The following is an 18,103-nucleotide window of genomic DNA, read 5'->3' as shown; positions in this document are numbered from 1 at the left end:
TGAAAAGCAACTTGATGACTATAAGGGTAGCTTAAATTTAGTTTTATAAAGCCTAAAATCCGCATTATTTTTATCCTAATTCAGGGTACATTTCAATGATTACACTGAGAAAAACATGGCGCACGACCCTTAGATGAATTGGGGGGCCCCAGCTCAGAAATGGGATGAACTTCTAAAAAGTATTAATTACTTCACCATATTTTTAAACTAGATCCTTAGGTGATGGCACACACATGGAACCCAGGGTAAGGAGTGTTGTGAGGGTTTGTGATGTTCCATATCAGGAAAAGCAGAGTTTGGCACCCCACTTGGGTATCAATGCTGCTTTCTCATTTTTCTCAGTGTTTAGGGTTTATGGTCAGGGTTATTCGAGTTTAGAGCTCTGGGTATCAGAAGCAAAGTCACATTTAGGTCCAGATAAGCCTCGGGGTAATCTCTGTCACAGTTCTCCTGGCATTTGGATTATTAGGGTGAAGGCATAGCATCGTTAAGGGGAAGGGTACAGGGTGAGGGTTGTGGTCAGGATATATGTGGATCTGCTCCAGTCTGCTTTCCAGAGTTTACACTTCAGGGTCATTAGTTTATGGTAACCAGGCATTAGGGTTGCCCCTCAGGGCATTCAGAGTCAACCATACATGAATCCATTGTCATTTGCAACTCAGGGAATTCAGCATGAATGGTCTCCCAGGGTCAGGGTTAAAGTCAAGGCATATGTTCTGCTCTTTGGAGCATCGATGTTGAGTCATTGGAGTGTGGAGTAATCAGGGTCAGGACAGGCCATCAGCAAGGTGTCTGCTCCATTGTCTCTTAGGGTTTTACGTTGTTTCGTCAAGTTCACTGAAGTTGTTAGCACTAACGTCACTGAGAGTGGGGAAGTCAGGCTCGTTAGATCTAATCTCCATTTAAACTATTTAAGGTCAGTTTGGGTTTAGGATAACTTGGGGGCAGTTAGAATTGTTTACCGAGTCTGGGATTTTAGGTGTGTTTAGGATCTCTTGGGCCTTTTAGGATCTTTTGTACTGTTGGGGTTTAGAATCATTTAAAGTAAATTTGCATTTTAAAGGCATTTAGGGAGGGGCAGGATTTAAGATCTTTTAGAGTCTATTTAGACTCTAAAAGAGTCTATTCATCCCTCTATTTTAGAGTGATCCTTAGGGTCATTCAGAGTTGTTAGTTTAGGGTCATGTGGATAATTTGGGGCTTATGGTTAAGCATCAGCTGAGAAACTTTAGGGTGGTTAAGGTTACTTGAGACTCAGGATTGAATTTTGTTGAGGATCTTTTGTTGGGATCACCTTACCCATTGGGCCATTGAAATAATCATTTTTTTAGAGAGTGAGTAGGGGAGAGGGGAGGGGATGGGGGAGGGGGGGGGGAATCTTAAGCAGGCTCCACCCTCAGCCCGATTCAGGGCTTGATCCCCGCAACCTGGGATCATGACCTGAACAGAAATCAAGAGTCAGACACTCAACCGACTGAGCCACCCAGGCACCCCGTGAAATGACTGGGTTTTTAAGAGCCCTTAGAATTAGGGTCATTTTTTTTTTTCATTTAGGATATTTTATGCATTTAGAGTTAGAATCATCTAGGGTTCAAAAATATTGAAGCTCTCTTAGAGACTGCTAAGGTTTGGGTTCTTCTTGGATTGCTTAGAGCTTTTTAAGGATGGTGTGTATCATTTGGCATCATTTAAAGTCATTGGAGATCATGTAGGGCTAAAGTAATTTTCAGTAATTTATGCCTCTTCAGGATCTTTAAGTGTTTGAAGTCTTAGGCCATTTCAGGTAGTTTAGGCTACCAAAAGGTATGGGAACATTTGGAGTGATTTATGGCCCATTAGATAGTTTGGGATGTCTAAGGTCATTTTAGCGGGGAATACAGGGGTTATGATTGTTAAGATACTTGGGTCAAGACCTTAAGGTTGTTATTAGCATTGGCATTCTTGTTGTTTTAAGGTCTTTTTGTTTAGGGTACATCTGGTTATTCACCCTTGCTTTCCACAGACATTATCAAGGTGCCCACCAAAGGTCAGGTACGACTCTAAGTGTTGGGGTTACCCTCACAGAGTTTGGGTTCTAGCGGAGGAGATAAATAAATCAACAAATCTATTCAGTGACAAGTGCTTTCAGGAAAATAAAAGCAGAGGGGGACTGGCAGGAGGGCGGCCGATGGAGGTAGGGCACTCAGGGAAAGCCTCCCTAGGATGCAAGTGTTGTGTTCAGACCTGACTCAAAAAGAAGCCAAGCATGGGATGAGCTGGGAGAAGAATGTTCCAGAAAAAGAGTGGTGAGTGCAAAAGCCCAGAAACAAGAGAGGTCTGAGGACAGCAAGGCCAGAGAGCATGAAGCACGTTGACTATGGAGAAGGTGGAAACCAGGGGATCCCAAGATTAGGTGGGACGAGACCATTTAGGTCTAGGTAGGCTAGATAAGATTTTGGCATTCTTTTAAAGGTCATTTAGGGTCGCTGAATATCATGTGGGTTCTTGAGGTATAGAGTTGGTTCCTTCAAAGTTTAGGGCCCTCTGGGGGCTTTAGGAGCCATTAAGGATCATTTACGAACTTTTATGGTCACTTACGATCTTTCTTCGTTGTATAGAATTTTTGAAATTCATTTGGATCACTTAGGGTTAATTAAGAGCATTTAGGAATCTTAGAGTTATTTAGAATAATTTTAATTGCTTGTCACATTTAAATATTTCACATGGAGTCATGTTTAATTGCTTAGGATTGTTTGGGTTTGTTTGGAATCTCTTAGGATTGTGTGGGAAGTGGTTCTCAAATTCAGTGCACACAGGGATGGGAGGGGGTGGTGGGGAGGAGGAGGGACAATGTTAGAAGTCCTGCTGCCAGAGCTACACTTTAGAAGAATTAAATCAGAATCCCTTGGCATGAAATGCAGGCCTCGGTGTTTTTAAAACTCCCCAGGTGATTGCAACTTTCAGCCAAGGTGAGAGCCATCGCTTTATACTGGTTTAGAAAAGAGCTACTTACAATGGACCAGCAGCCTCAGAACCATGGGAGGATTTTTCAGAGATGCAAACTTTTGGCCCCCCATCATCTGTTGAATTGGGAACTCTGGGGGTAGAGCCCAGCAATCAGGTTTAACGCGTTCCCCAGGTGATTCTGATTCTAAAGTTCAAAACCACTGGCTCGGGGTTTACAAGAATCTTCAGGACCCTTGAAGTTTTCTAGGGTGGGGGATTCTAAGGGCATTTAGGATCTCTTCCTGTCAGCTGGGTTCGTCTGGGGTTATTATTGGTTGGCTTAGTGGGCATATCTTTGTAGGGTGCTGGTAGACACCTGAGGCAATTATTTTTCAATTAGGTTTATTTGGTGACTACCTGAGTCCAGAAATAGTCTTCCCTGCCACCATCCCTGGACAGCTTCTTCCCTAAAGCTCTTGGAGAAGGTGAGCCTCTGATCTGTGGGGATGTAGGTCAGATCAGTTCCTGAGCTCCTTGGATCAGACCTCCAGGTACATGAGGTGAGAGAGAGGAATAGGATGTATTCCGTGTGCCAGGGTGGGGCGAAGCACACATTATCCAGAATCCACGATATGGGCCTTGGTCAGCCAATCAGGTATCCAATCCTTAATAAAGAGAACTTCAGAATGTCAGAAACTGAAAGTGGAACAGTCTGACAGCATATTCTGAGTGATGTCAGGTTTCCAGAATTTGTAATAGGGGTTTTTTTTTTTCCTCCTTTTGAAAGCTGTTGCTTTTCTAATCCCTAAAAGAAGCATTGAGAGGACAATCAGAAAGTGGGTTCGGTGTCCAGGGTAACTGAGCCTAAACACAAGGAAGTCCCCAGCTCAGCACATGGAGACTGCATCGTTCAGACTCGTACACACTCAAGACGTCAGGAAACCAACCATAGAAGGGTTTTCTCCGGGTCCCTAGAACTATGGATGTGATCCTTCCATTCTGGCGTGTGTGTTTGTGTGTGTTCGTGTGTTGTTATGTCAGTGTACACGCATGCAACTGTATTTTACACGCACACACACATAGACAGTTTGGGCACACAAGGACTGCATTTCAACGGCATGAAATTGAATTGCCTCCTGGTAGGCTTTGAAGTCTTGCACTTGGAGAAAACTGACCCCAGCAGGGAGATGAGGGCTTTAATGTTCTCTACTGTGGGTTTTGTGGGGGATTTTTGTACCCATATGTGCTTTTGGAGCCTTCATGTTTCTGGCATACTAGCAGGAAATTTTAATCAAAAAGCCAGTATAATAGAAACGTAAAGAAAGCATAATCCTATGGCTCCAAGGTAACTTTTCTCACAGGTTTTATATATAGGCCTGCCATCATATTGAACATGCTGTTTTACTCACCTTATGTAATAACATATTCCATGTTTCTACAAAAACTTCATAATTATACCTTTAATGGCTGAATAATATTCATGTTTATGGTTTCGATTTTATCTGCAGCATTATCACAGAAGGCAGGAAGAAAGAAATAGTCCTACTTGGCTTTTTTTTTTTTTTTAATTGAAATATACCTACTTGGCTTTTCCATGGGATTATTTAAATCAATTTTGGGAGAGCTGCTATCTTTCCAATCCAAAAATGAGGGATAACTTTCCATTTTTAAACTTTATTTTTTCGTATTTTATTGCTGATACACAGAAACACAATAAATTTGTATGTATTCACATCATTTTAGCAACATTGCAAAATTCACTTAGTATTTCTAAATAATTTCTAGATTATTATGACTATTTTATTTTTTTATTTTTGTTTGTTTATTTATTTATTTTCTAGTGGATTTGAATTTCAACTGACTTGTGAAGAATGTTTAATATCTTTGTTATTTTTAAAAGTTTTTTTTCTTTTTTTTTTTTTTTACTGTTTAAATTTTATTTAAATCCAAGTTTGTTAACATATAGTGTAATAATGATGTCAGGAGTAGGATCTAGTGATTTATCACTTACATATAACACCCAGTGCTCATCCCAAAAAGTGCCTTTATTTATTTTGAGAGAGAGAACACAGGGGCAGAAAGAGAGGGAGAGAGAATCCCAAGCAGGCTCTGAGCTGTCAGTGAAAGCTCGATGTAGGGCTCAATCTCATGAACGCTGAGATTATGACCTGAGCCAAAATCAAGAGTCAGAAGATTAACCGACTGAGCCACCCAGGTGCCCCTAAGATTATTACGACCATTTAAATTCAGCTTTCACTTGTTGGTTTCTTTTACTGGATCGTGGACATTTTAACTTTCTATTTCTTCTTTTTGCTTAGTTAACTCAAGAGCTTTTGGGCAAACTACTCAAATGTATTTTTGTGACTTGTGTTAAAGACAAAATTTGGCTAAGGAATTTTAACAATTTAAGTTGAACGATAGGTTATATTTCTGTAAATACGTGCCTTACCTTTATTTTTTTCTTCATTTCTCATTTTTTATTTTTCATTTTTTAATATTTTTATTTATTTTTAATTTACATCCAAGTTAGTTAGCATACAGTGCAATAATGATTTCAGGAGTAGAACCCAATGGTTCAACTTACATAGAACACTCAGTGCTCATCCCAACAAGTGTCTTCCTTAATGTCCTTTGACCACTTAGCCCATCCACCCTCCCACAACCCCTCCAGCAACCCTGTTTGTTCTCTGTATTTAAGAGTCCCTTGTGTTTTGTCCCCTTCCCTGTTTTTATATTACTTTTGCTTCCCTTCCCTATGTTCATCTGTTTTGTATCTTAAATTACACATATGAGTGAAGTCATATGGTATTTGTCTTTCTCTGACTGACTCATTTTGCTTAGCATAATACAATCTCGTTCCATCCACGTTGTTGCAAATGACACGATTTCATTCTTTTTTGATTGCAGAGTAATACTCCATTGTGTATATATACCACATCTTCTTTATCCATTCATATGTCAATGGACATCTGGACTCTTCCCATACTTTAATATGTGCCTTACCTCTAGAATCTTCCCTTAGGATCATTTTGGGTTCAAGGTTTTCCATAGCCCCAGACATTCAATATTTGCTATGTGTGGGAGTTCTCGTCAGCAGTTTGTTCTTGAAATTATACCCCAGACATCTCTGAGACATAATTAGTTTCCATTAGCAAGACATATCCACGCTGTCCTGTGCCTTCTCCCCTGGTCTCTGGCACCAGCTACCCTCCTGGGAGCCCAAATTTCTCAGTGGAGGATACTGTAAGAGACCCAAAATCTGGGTGTTGCCCACCCTTTAGATGGTTCTGCAGCCATGGACAGAGTGACATTCAAAGCACGAGTTAAGGGGCACCTGGGTGGCTCAGTCAGCTAAGTGTCCAACTTTGGCTCAGGTCATGATCTCATGCAGGGTTCATGGGTTCAAGTCTGCATCGGGCTCTGTGCTGACAGCTCGGAGCCTGGAGACTGCTTCAGATTCTGTGTCTCCATCTCTCTCTGTCCCTTCCCCGCTCATGCTCTGTATCTCTTTCTCTCTCTCAAAAATAAAATAAACGTTAAAAAAAAGAAACAAAAAATTAAGCACTAGTTAACGCTAATGTGTCTATAAAAAGTCCTTCGGAAAAAAATGGATCTCACTGTAATGCAAGAACGTTTAAATCAGTGTTATCAAAATATTGATATATAAAATATCCGTATTATATTTTGCCTTTCACCAAAATTTGTGTTTAGATTGCAGTTCTATCATAAATTTTTTAGGTGGGAGGAGGGGCAGAGGGAGAGAGAGAGAGAGAAAGAGAGAGAATCTTAAACAGCGTGGGGCTCAATCCCATGACTCTGCGATCATGACCTGAGCTGAAATCAAGAGTCAGATGCTCAACCAAGTGAGCCACCCAGGTGCCCCTCTATCATAAAATTTGAACTTAACTCTCAAGTTCCAACTTATGGCTCCGTCTTGAGGACCTCGCACATGAAAATTATGGTACGCTGTTTTCTAGCCAATGCGTGGAGTCAGCCTAAGTCTCGTCCACACTGAGACATGTTGGAGAAATAGGGGCGGCTTTTGATCATCACAATAGACCAACAGGCAGAAACTGAAACTATCCTAAGGAAAACAGAACACACAGTCCCTACCAGTGCACCCCTGGCTTTAAAGCTTCTGAAGTTAACTTCTATACTTCTATGACTTACATGCTTAACTCATAAGTAATCATTTTTATTTTCTGTAGGTTTAAAATGGAAAAAGGCAATGTCGGTTTTACCCAAGTTCAATTTTCTGTAGATTTGCCTGCATCTAAGCATCTTAGCAAAACCTATTCAAATGGATTCGAAACTTCACAGCTCACTCTCCTGCTCCAACTCCGTTCAGTACTTGCTTCGTTACCTAAAATAGGCAAAACTAAATTATTTCATAAAATCTGTTTCTGTAAAGAAAGCCAAAAAGCGCTGGCTCCTTGGGGGAGAAGGTTATTAGTATTTGCAGGGTAGTTTTCAGTACTCCAACGTTTGTAAGGCTTCCTGCCTGATTTGTGGTGTTCGTGGGACCCCAGATTATCTTTTGTCTTTGTCACCTACATGCACAATCTGAACAGTACAAAAAACCTCACTGCCTTGGAAGGGTTAACTGCTCATCTGTTTCACCCAGCTTAGTTAATTCAGCAGCTAAAAAGCTACTGCTTGGAGTGATAACTCTAAATATAAAAACTCAAAACAGCACTTAAGGGGAACACTGATTCGTCCAAATTTTTCTCTCTTTTAAAAATAAACCTATAAGTATCATTTGGAGTCATTGTTAAAAATCTTATCTTGGTTGTTAGCCTTTTTTAGAGGCCAAATTATGATGGTCCCTAAATTCCTCCTGGGAAGACAACTGTCGATCACATATTCAAATGTTGTGAACCAATCACATAACCCTCCTGTGTTCTAGTTCTCCAGAAAAAGAGGACCCACGGGATGTGGGTACATAGAGAGGGATTTATTATAAGGAACTGGCTCATGCAGTTGTGGGGGTGGCTAGTCCAAAATCTGCAGGGTGGGCCGGCAGTCTGGAGACCCGGGGAAGAGCTCAGGCTGCGGCTCAAGTCCAAAGGCAGTCTGGAGGCAGAATTCTCTCTCCCTCAGGGGAAGCACGATCTTTCTTTTAAAGCTTTCAACCTATTGGATGAGGTCCACCCACATTATGGAAGGTGATCTGCTTTACTCAAAGTCAACTGATATACAAGTTAATCTCATCTAAAAACCACTTTCACAGCAACATCTAGACTGGTGTTTGACCAAATATTTGGGCACCATGGCTTAGCCGAGTTCACCTAGAATTAACCGTCACACTTGCCCTGCTCCTTGGGGTGGAACTTGGGCCCTCGTCTGAGGTCTTACATTTGGCAACCTCTGGGGAGCTGCCTCTGACGGAGGCAAGTCCAGGTCCCCACACCCCCACAGGGTGGCTTGGCCATGTAAAATGGCTGGGGAAACCAAGTCCTAGCAAAAGGTTCCACGAATTGGTCCCAGGATCGTAAGAGGCCTGGGGGTAGAGTCAGGACAAAATCTTGCCTCATGGGAGGGTGGCTCCCAGCTCTTTCCACCACAATCGTTGGCTCCAGCAGGGCCTGAGCTCGCCGGGGACATTCTCATTTCACTTCTGACTTGGAATATTATAGCCACGCCTGAGCCCATTCAAACCAGAAACTCTGGGGGAAGAAAATCAGCTGACTTCCTGGATGTGCCTTCACGTCTCCTGCCCCCCCCCCCCCCAACAGAGCACCACGCCCCGCGGCCACACACAGAGCCATCCACAGAGGGACTTCTCTTTGAAAAGTGCTTTATTTCAACAAGATCTACGTTGGTGCATGGAAACATATCAAAATGTTACAGAAACGCGTCGCCCCTACTGAGGCCTTGTCAAATTACAACACGATCCCTAGATGCATCCGTTTGTAAGTTCAGAACCCAACCGTGAACCTGGTCATGTACCATTGCAGAGAGCAAATTATGATTAAGAAAAGGATACGTCACAAAGCTAAAACAAGTGGGGAAACCCTCAAGGACGCTAACAGTAGTAACACACCAGAAACCATCGGCCGGGGAAGCAGGTCTGCGATCGGCTGGGAAGACTCCAGGGGTAAACTGAGGCTCTCCCTTCACCGCCTGTCCACATCTTGTGCTTGGGTAAAATGCAGGGGGCACTGTAACCTCCCGCGATGGGGTCACCGCTTTCAGTCCCGTCTGAAAGGCGGGTCGCTACATTCATTTTTCTCTCTCCCCCTCTCGGAGACCACTGCTCATCTCCTGACTCAGGCAGGAATTTGTGTACAACTTGAGCAGCAACTCAAAAACGTGGGTTGCGGCATGGGGGACGCGGGAGACTTGCTCTGCTTGCTGTCTCGGTCCCCACATCACGGTTTGGCCACGAGGCCCTGAAATTCCCTTGTTCGTACAGAAATTTCTCTCTTGGCGATGTATCCAGGGCACCATATTTCTCCATGTTAATAAGGAGCTTTGCATTTTTTATTTTTTTTTAACAGAGCCTCTCTGAAGAGTTTCTTGCGCTTCTGGGATCCGTTGCTCCTCTTCCTTCTGACATTCTGAAATAACCACCCAACTCTGCAGAAAAGAATTCGTGCCAAGAAGTTTTGCATCTGAGAACAGATCTGCGTGTGTGTCATTTTATTTCAAAGTCTAAGCTACAGTGATGATAAAATGTCTTCATCTGGGGATCTCCAGGAGAGAGGATTATTGTTTTCTTTCCGTAGGGAGGAGGGAAGGGTGCAAATATTTCTCCTTGAAGTCTCAGACCAAAACCCCAGTCCCCGCATTTTTCTCGAAGGTGGGTGGCTAATCTGAGCTCCTCCCTCCTCAACCTCGCTTAGAATCCAAGTCCAACAGCCTGGTGCACACTCCTCACCAGCACATACAGGCAAGCCAAGCCTGCTATCTGTGCTTCTCAGTCTCTCCCCAAGGTATCCCCCCACCCCCATGTAACTCATCACCTGTCCACTCATGTGATCACCGAGAACGTGACCTTGTGCTTAATCTCACCATCACCTAGGGGAGCGGACCCCCTCCCCAGCCAGATGGACTCAGGCTTTTCCTTCATTTGATCACCTTGTAACATAAACCCCTAGAAAAAGAAAGCCAGATGTGGCTCTACTGCTTTTCACAAGTTAGGGGGAAAAACCTATAAATTGGCCTTTTGTTCCTCACACGATTTCAGGTTCATTGCACACAATTACATAACCCCCTACAAATCGGTACAGGAATTCAAAGCCGCCAGGCCATGTGATACCAGTGAGAAAATCCGGCTCCACACTGCGGTGAAGTGTCTCTGTTTCAGCCGCTGTTATTTCAAAGGCCCTTTCCAAAATTCCTGATCGGGTTGTTAGGAAGTAAGAAATGATCTCCAAACAGGGTGGGCCAAAATGCCACAAGGTACGGCGCACATTACGTGGAATGTATCCTGTAATATGCGATTTCCCCTGACTTGCACCCTGAATCCCTCCCGCCCCCCATCTTTAAAAAGCCAGGTCTACCTTAGCATCACTTTCTCGGCAAGGGATCCGGCAAACCTGACGTTTTGCAACACGGCCATATTTAAACTATCGTAGTGCTAGTACAAATCAAAGAGAACTCTTATGGACCAGAAATAGCTGTCCAACAAAAGTTAGTGGTTAGTAGTTTGCTTTGTGGGGGTTTTTCTGCGTCGTGCACCAAGGAGAATTACTGGGGCCGACAAAGGCTGTGAACATTCAAAATAAAAAGAACTGGAAGAGAAGTTTAAGTCATTTTCTCAAAGGCAGGACTCAGGAAGTGTGTTTGCATTCACAAACCCGCTCTCGCCCATCTGTATGTAACAAAGGAAGCCTCTCCCGCCCCTGGGGTTTTCTGTGCATTTAGCAGAGGCCCACGGAGATGTCTGATTGAGGCTAAGGTCGCCGGATTTCCAGTCCACACCCCACAGGGCTGGTGGCGCTGTCCCCAAGGAGGAGGTCACCTTGCTAAGAGACCCCCGGCAACACGCCAGGTGGCAGCGTGCCATCTTTTTGAAAATCAACAATGAGACCACAGCTGTGAGCCACCTACAGAGGCCACGGAGGCCACAGGGGACAGCAGGGGGCAGGAACCGCTCTGCTGCAAACCTCCACCTTCCTTGCAGGTGCTGACCACTGGCACTCCTTCCCCCAACCGCCCAGCTCCCCAAACCTTCCTTGGAGGGGAGGTGAAGAGATGGGGAGTCTCTCCACCACCAAAGCTGAGACCCCTGATGTCAGAAGCTCCTGGCCTTGCTTGGTTGATCTCCCAGCCAGGCACCCTGCCCCCATGCATCTATCTGTCCCTCTTCAAACTGTGTCAGCCATACTGTTGCCCAGCTGCCCGGAAGTCTTCCTGATGGGGACCCCACGGGGACAGACTGTCCTGCCCTTTCCCTGCACTGGGGTCTGCTCTAAAGAAACACCCAGGTGGCTGCTCAGAGAGGCCGAAAGAGAAGCTCCACCCTCCCTGTGCAGCCCAACCTGGGCCCCACCTCGGTCAATAGCAGCCTCCTCACTCTTGGGAAGACCATGTCCACACACGAGGTGAGGGCCACTTGCAAGAATCCAGTGGTTGGAAAGACTGAAGCCTTGACTTCAAACACATGGCTTCAGTATCAAGTGCAGGAATCTCCCCTGGTGGTATGAAACGGGCCGGGCTCACAGGCCTGTCATTTCTGCAAGGAGCCTCTACACTTCCCTAAAGAGGGAAACTCTCTGGCCACCACCCCAGAACGAGGCCAGGCCCCGGCCACACTAGCCAGCCTGCCACGTACAAACCGGTGAGACCCTTCCTTGAACTCACGGAGGCACCAAAGAGTTGGGGCCGGCAGCCTGGCATGCTTAGCGCATCAGGCTCCTCTCCTGTCTCCTAGACGTGGCCGTGGAGGCGAGGACAGAGGCAGAATCCGCGCAGATCATCACATATGTCTTTGTTATTTAAAACAATCCAAGTTTCCAGTGTAAAAACGTGTGGGCCTACTGCAGCTACCCCAAGGACGGTTTATCTTTCTCTTTCCATCGCACCTCCCCCAGGGGCGTGGGGCTGTTATTTTGTTAAGTTCCAATCCCCAATCCTGTTACGTGTACAGGGAGAATCTCTACTAACATATAAATATCCCAAATGGTGCGCTGGCTGAGTCCCCTCCCTTCTAAACATGTGTGGCTTGCTCCCTGGCACTGGAGGAGAGAAATCTTCCCTCCGACTTAAACCCCTCGGATTGGTGACTCGTCTGATTTTCCCCGTCTCGGCCAGCCTACCTGCAAGCCCCGTGGCACTTGTGCTGGTTGTTTGGAATTCAATGGCATGTGAATGTCAGGTAGGCACGTGGATACACACACTTACAGTGCATGCACGCGCTCATGTGTGGACACACGCCCACACACACATTTTGGGTCCTTATAACAAAATCAAAAGTCCTTGTGAGTGAAAGAAAGGAGTGGAGCACAGGGTTCCAGGGATGGGGAGTTGTCTGCTGGCTTCTCCATCCTGCTCCGGGCAGCAAATGGTGGCTTGGTGGGAGCTGGAGAGGTCTGCATCTAAAGGTTTCCACGGAAGGAAGGTACCCAGCTTCCTGTGCGTCTTCTCATGTCAGCGGCGGCCCCTGTGGCATCTGGATCCCCTCCCTCTTGTGGCTCAGATTGTTGCTGGGGTCTCAGCCATCTCTTCCAGCCTCTGCCGGATCATTAGCCGGAGCACGGTGTACCTGGGGACAGGAACAGTTGCGGTGGACAGCGGAAGGCAACACACACCCCCTCTTGATCTTTCCCCACCACCCAGGCCACAGGGGCCACCTGTCGTTCCTTCTGCTTCTATCACAGGCCCGCCATCCGCCACTTTGTGGCTTGTGTTCATTTCCACACCCAGAGGACAGGAACTGAACAGACCAAATCCAAAGTGGACAACTTGACTATAGTTAGACACTCTAGCAAAAAGAAGGATGGGAAGGCGAAACGGAAACACCAACAGTAAGGGTTCCGCTAACCGAGTGCTGACTAGGCCCAAGGCTCCACGACACAGGAGCACGGGATCCTCACCTGGGCTGGACCATACGCAATTGCCATTATTTGACTACTTGGACGGGGGGGCTACAACGGCAGCGTCAACTTCGTATGGTTCAACCTAATATCAGTTAACCGCATTTTGCGGAACAGGCTATAACAGCTACCAAACGTGGGTGTCCATGACTTGTCTCCACCCCCCCCCCCCCGAACTAATAAGGCAGCGCGGACGCTGAAGTGTGTACGGCTGTAGGACTAACGGGAACATTCCTTAAGTCCAGGGCTTGGCACCGCACAGCAAAAGCCATCTTAAAAGTTTGGCACATAGTAAGTGTTCAATAAATATTAACTGCTATCATACTAGTTATTATCATTGATACAGCAAATATTATCGGTGCTATTCGCCAGTGGCAGAAGTCAATCAACTGTCCCGCTGTATCCATGAAAAGCAGCCCGATTTATGGCTAAACATGGCAAAAAATATCATAAAACATAACCAAAAACATCAAAGTCACAATAAAAAAAAAAACCCACCCCCGAGAAATAGGGTGAAACAGGTGATGGGGATTAAGAGGTACAAACTTCCGGTTATGAAATAAAAAGTCACAAGGATGAAAAGCATAGGGAATACAGTCAATAATACTGTAATAATATATGGTGACAGATGGTGACCACACTTGTCGCGCACGGTGAGCACTGAATAATGTATAGAATTGCTGAATTGCTACGCCATACGCCTGAAACAAATATAACATTGTATGTCAACTATACTTCAACCAGGATTTTTTTTTTAAATCCTCCCCAGAGAGAAGCTTTACTGGGCTTTTCAACCCAAATGCAATTTCCAGAAGAGAAATGTTGAGAAGGGAGAAGGGTAGGAGGAAAGGATTTCAGAGGTAGGGCTGTTCAGATTACTTTCTGCTGCTAAGATGGCTTTCTCTGGCACGCTTTTATGTCCCACATCAAAATGAGAAGCTGGCCTAAGAAGTAAAGAGACCAACACACTTATGTTTTGTGTCCCCATCTGAGATCCACATTTGTCACGGGAAGCCCCTGGAAGAAGGTCCATGGGACCCAGGCCCACACAGCCACTCAGCACAGTCCCTGCAAGGCACCTGAACACCTGGGCTCCCCGCGGTCCTGGGAGAAGCCCAACCAGCCGCCCTGGGGCCATGCGTACTTGCGTATCAGCTTCTTGACTTCCCGGTCTTCTTCCTCTTGGAGCTTCTGAATGAAGCTTTTAAGGACAGGCATCTCGAACTTTATGTACTGGGCCACCTGGGGAGGAAGAAGTAAGTCTGGGGTGCACACATAAGCCCTCCCAACCCTATTCCAATTCCTTTTGGTGTCTCTCTTACGTAAGGCCCAAAGCCACGGGCACCTATTTCTACACGGATCCAAGATTTCCTTAAAGGCAGTAGCCAAGACTCGTTCTTCTCAAGGCTGGCATCGAGATGGCTCCCTATACGTGATACAGATCTCCTAACTTCTCATTTCTCGTCCCCATGTATCCAGTCCACGACAAGGTGAAATCAAACATGGAAAAGCACTTTCTCCTGATGCAGCAATGCAGAGGAAAACCTGACCCATGGTATTCAATAAAACTCCCTGTTCGCCCCTAAGAGGATTTTTGGAACCGTGGCTCAGGACAATGGTTTGCATCTTGAGTCTCAAGCAGGCGTCCAAATGGGAGCTTACTCTGGAGAGGCTGTGGGGGTGAGGGTGGTTCCCGGGTGAGCCATCTGTCACCCCCCACAAGAATCCCCACCCTACTTTATCAACTCTTCTCCATGGGAAAAGTGGATTTCTCCACCCTATTCATGGCTACGTGACTTGTTTTGGTCAATGGAATGTGTGTGGACGTGATGTAAGACACAACTGAGTGTAGGCTTCAAAGGAGCTTACGTGGTTTTGCCTGGTTACTTGCACTACAGGCACCTGCCATGAGAAGTGTACCTCAGGGAGGCACTACCCCTTAGGCCTCGGTCTCTGAATGAGACATGAAGTGCACACCTGAACTCAACCCACAGCCCCCAGCAGAGCTGCTGCTATTCGCCTGCGACCTCCTGAGAAAAAGGTAAATGTCTGCTGTTGTAAGCAGCTAAGATTTGGGGATGTTTGTTACCACAGCAAAAGCTGACTGACACATAAGATAAGGTAAAATCACTGCTAACTTCTTGAAGCCGCTAAGAGAGGTTTGCAGAAACTTCTCGGGCCTCTTACAGTACCCCAGAAAGGCTGAAGACATTTACTCCTTCCATGGAAACCACTTGGTGCCTGAGCCTACCTCCAACAAATCCCCAGGGCACACCCTCAGTCTAGCCTCTGCGTTCATTCTCCCTGCTAATGGCTTCAAGGAAACCCGGTATTGAGGAATGGCAGCAAAATGGGGCATGGCCCTTGGCCAAAAAAGTCAAGCTATACCCCAGTTGCAGGTAACCCAACCAAATCCCCACCCACCTGAGGACAGAGCAGCCGACCAAAAGGGGACTCACATCATAGGTGACTTCCTCCACCTGGTCCTTCTCCATAAGAAACACTTTGGAGACCTGCTCACACGGGCCCTGGAGGATTCGAGCTACCAGCGGGTAATCAGTGTTCTTGAGCTTCTGTTTCTCTGTAACACACACACAGCCAGGAGCAGCCCTGAGTTCGGCCCGAGGCCTTTCTCACCATAAGTAGTGGCCAACTCAGGGGCCTAAATGGCCCAGGCACCTTAGGAGATGCGGTCACGTAAGTCAGGAGACTGAATAGTGAATGAACAATTCTTGTTCAAAGCAACCATTCCCTCCCCCCTCTCCCTAACAAAACAACCATGCTCAAATCCTTTGGAAGATACTCTACTGGAGGAATTGGTCTCTTTAAATAAGCAGTTACGTTTTAGTGTTTGTTTCCTGACCACATACGGCATTCCCCAGTGGACTCAGCCAGTGAGCCCACTGGCCTTGGAGGCAAACAACATTTGGAGGTTTTCAAAAGCCAAACAACAAGCAAATGAGGCAGAGGTTTGATTTTTTTTTTTTTTTCCCTGTTTTGAGTGAAGTAAAAATGTTCAAGTACATGGTATTTTTCAGACTTACCACCGCTGGTATGGACCACATACAAAGCAAACTCTTCTGCAGAATTCTCGATCTGAACCAGAAATAAAAGATACTTGGAGGAAGCACATATTCACACATCCCAAGCCCGAGCCATTCCTTCTTGAATGCCACAAAGCTCAATCAATTTTAGGCAACTTTTGAGGGGGGAGCTATTTATCTACAGCTCTCAGAGGGGATGAGGAGAGGGGGCAGGCCGGGAACTTCACCAGTCACAGCAGATAATCAGGGCTGATGCTTCCTGCACCCTGCCAAGCACAGCGTTCCACACTTTGCATGCGTTCACTCATCTAAGGCTCCCGACAACCCCTCAATGGGGTCCCATTAACCCTCATTTTACAGACAAGGGAGCAGAAGCACAGGGAGCTTTAGTAAGTTGCTCAGCTCATCCATGCAGCAGGTGACGGCTGGGGATTCGAACCCAGAGCCTGTGCCCTTAGGCCACTGGGCGACACTGGCCTCAATAAAAATAAGAATCTCTGACTCCAAAAGATAAGGGGATGATTCCTATAAAGGGATTGTGGAAAACAGAGTAACAGGACTTTAAAAAAACTCATGCACTATAATTTACACATCTACTGAAGTTCCTTTTTAAAAAAATTTTGGGGGGCGCCTGGGTGGCTTGGTCGGTTGAGCGTCCGACTTCGGCTCAGGTCATGATCTCACGGTCCGTGAGTTCGAGCCCCATGTCGGGCTCTATGCTGACAGCCAGAGCCTGGAGCCTGTTTCGGATTCTGTGTCTCCCTCTCTCTCTGCCCCTCCCCTGTTCATGCTCTGTCTCTCTCTGTCTCAAAAATAAATAAAAACGTTAAAAAAAATAAAATAAAATAAAATAATTTTTTTAACGTTTATTTTTGAGAGAGAGAGAGTGAGCATGAGAGGGGGAGGGGCAGAGAGAGGGGACAGAGGATCTAAAGGGGGCTCTGTGTTGACAGCAGACAGCCTGATGCGGGACTCGAACTCACAAACTGTGAGACCGTGATCTGAGCTTAAGTCAGACGCTCAACTGACCGAGCCACCCAGGCGCCCCCTGAAGTTCCTTTTTCAGAGTCGGTTCCCCAAATGTGTTTCAGAAGTCAGTCTGTACACAGAGCCCCAAACCAGGCATCAGGCCTGGGGTCTCAGAATCCCCCGCAAGTTACCCAACAGGCTCCCGGCCTCACCTCCGGGCTTTGGACTCAGCGGGTCTAATTCAGGGCCGGGGCCTGAGAAGCTCTGCTTTGCTGACAAGCTCCCACGTGATGCTGATGCCGCAGGGTCTGAAGAACCAAACTGTCTGCCCGGTGACCCCTTACCACACACTCTCCACGGCCCCCCTTTCCACCCCTGGCACACACACCAGCCATCCCAAGCCAGCCAGCAGAAGGAACTTGCCTTAAATTTGTTAAGCAGCAACTTCAGGACCTGTGGGGTGGTCATGGTGCTGTTGATGCGGACGTTGGTGACAGAACCATAGGCCGGCGTGAACACTGACGTCTGTCAATAGAGAGGTCTGGTTCAGGCTGGCAGGGGGGACAAGGACCGGGGCACTAAAACTTGGGTGTCCAGGCCCCGCGACCTGGGGTAGAGGGCACAGTGACAATGGCACTTACCCTGTACGCCTTGAGAGCCCCCTGATGGCCTGGCAAGCAGTGGGCCTTGATGTCAATAAGGCCGCCCTGGGCTTTGCCTAACTCAGGAGCTCATCGCCCACCCGCCACCCCCGAGGGAGGCTGGGGGTTCTGAGCTTGGCACGTGGCAGGGCGGGGTAGGGCGAATAGACCCAGATAAGGAAGACCTCCTCTCCAGATAAAACACGCACGAGGCCCCCCTCCACTGTGACTTCCACACAAGGTCTCTGACCGCTCTCCCATGATGCACTTGCTTCCGGGGCTGGGTTCGGACCAGGCAGCAGGAGGAAAGAGGGTCAGCTAGCTTTGGGAGAGGCAGGCGGTGCAGGGACGCCCCTGCCTTGAGTCCTGCAGCAGGGGCAGCACTTAGCTCACAGAAACGGGAGACCCCACAGCAGCTAAGAGGCACGCGGTGTAGGAAGTGGGTAACGTGTGGATTTTCCGGGGAGTGGGGAATGGCTCTGAT

The 18,103-nt window shown here is 46.7% G+C and overlaps 1 protein-coding gene across 5 annotated transcripts in view; it reads right to left on the bottom strand.

The window, feature by feature from the left end:
- Positions 1-8,705: 8,705 nt before the first annotated feature.
- Positions 8,706-18,103, bottom strand: part of RASSF2 (Ras association domain family member 2) — a 42,247-nt gene continuing 32,849 nt past the window's right edge. For all 5 annotated transcript variants that reach the window (XM_058684977.1, XM_058684975.1, XM_058684978.1 and 2 more), the window contains exons 7-11: positions 17,402-17,503; positions 16,010-16,061; positions 15,425-15,546; positions 14,110-14,207; positions 8,706-12,634 (exon numbers count right to left, since the gene is read on the bottom strand). In XM_058684977.1, coding sequence (XP_058540960.1) covers positions 12,565-12,634; positions 14,110-14,207; positions 15,425-15,546; positions 16,010-16,061; positions 17,402-17,503 — 444 coding nt within the window. In that variant the 3' untranslated portion in view covers positions 8,706-12,564. The remainder of the gene's footprint in view (positions 12,635-14,109; positions 14,208-15,424; positions 15,547-16,009; positions 16,062-17,401; positions 17,504-18,103) is intronic.

The sequence above is a fragment of the Neofelis nebulosa genome, chromosome 9 (assembly GCF_028018385.1).
Source record: "Neofelis nebulosa isolate mNeoNeb1 chromosome 9, mNeoNeb1.pri, whole genome shotgun sequence".
Taxonomy (NCBI): Eukaryota; Metazoa; Chordata; class Mammalia; order Carnivora; family Felidae; genus Neofelis; species Neofelis nebulosa.
This window is presented reverse-complemented; position numbering and strand designations above follow the sequence as displayed.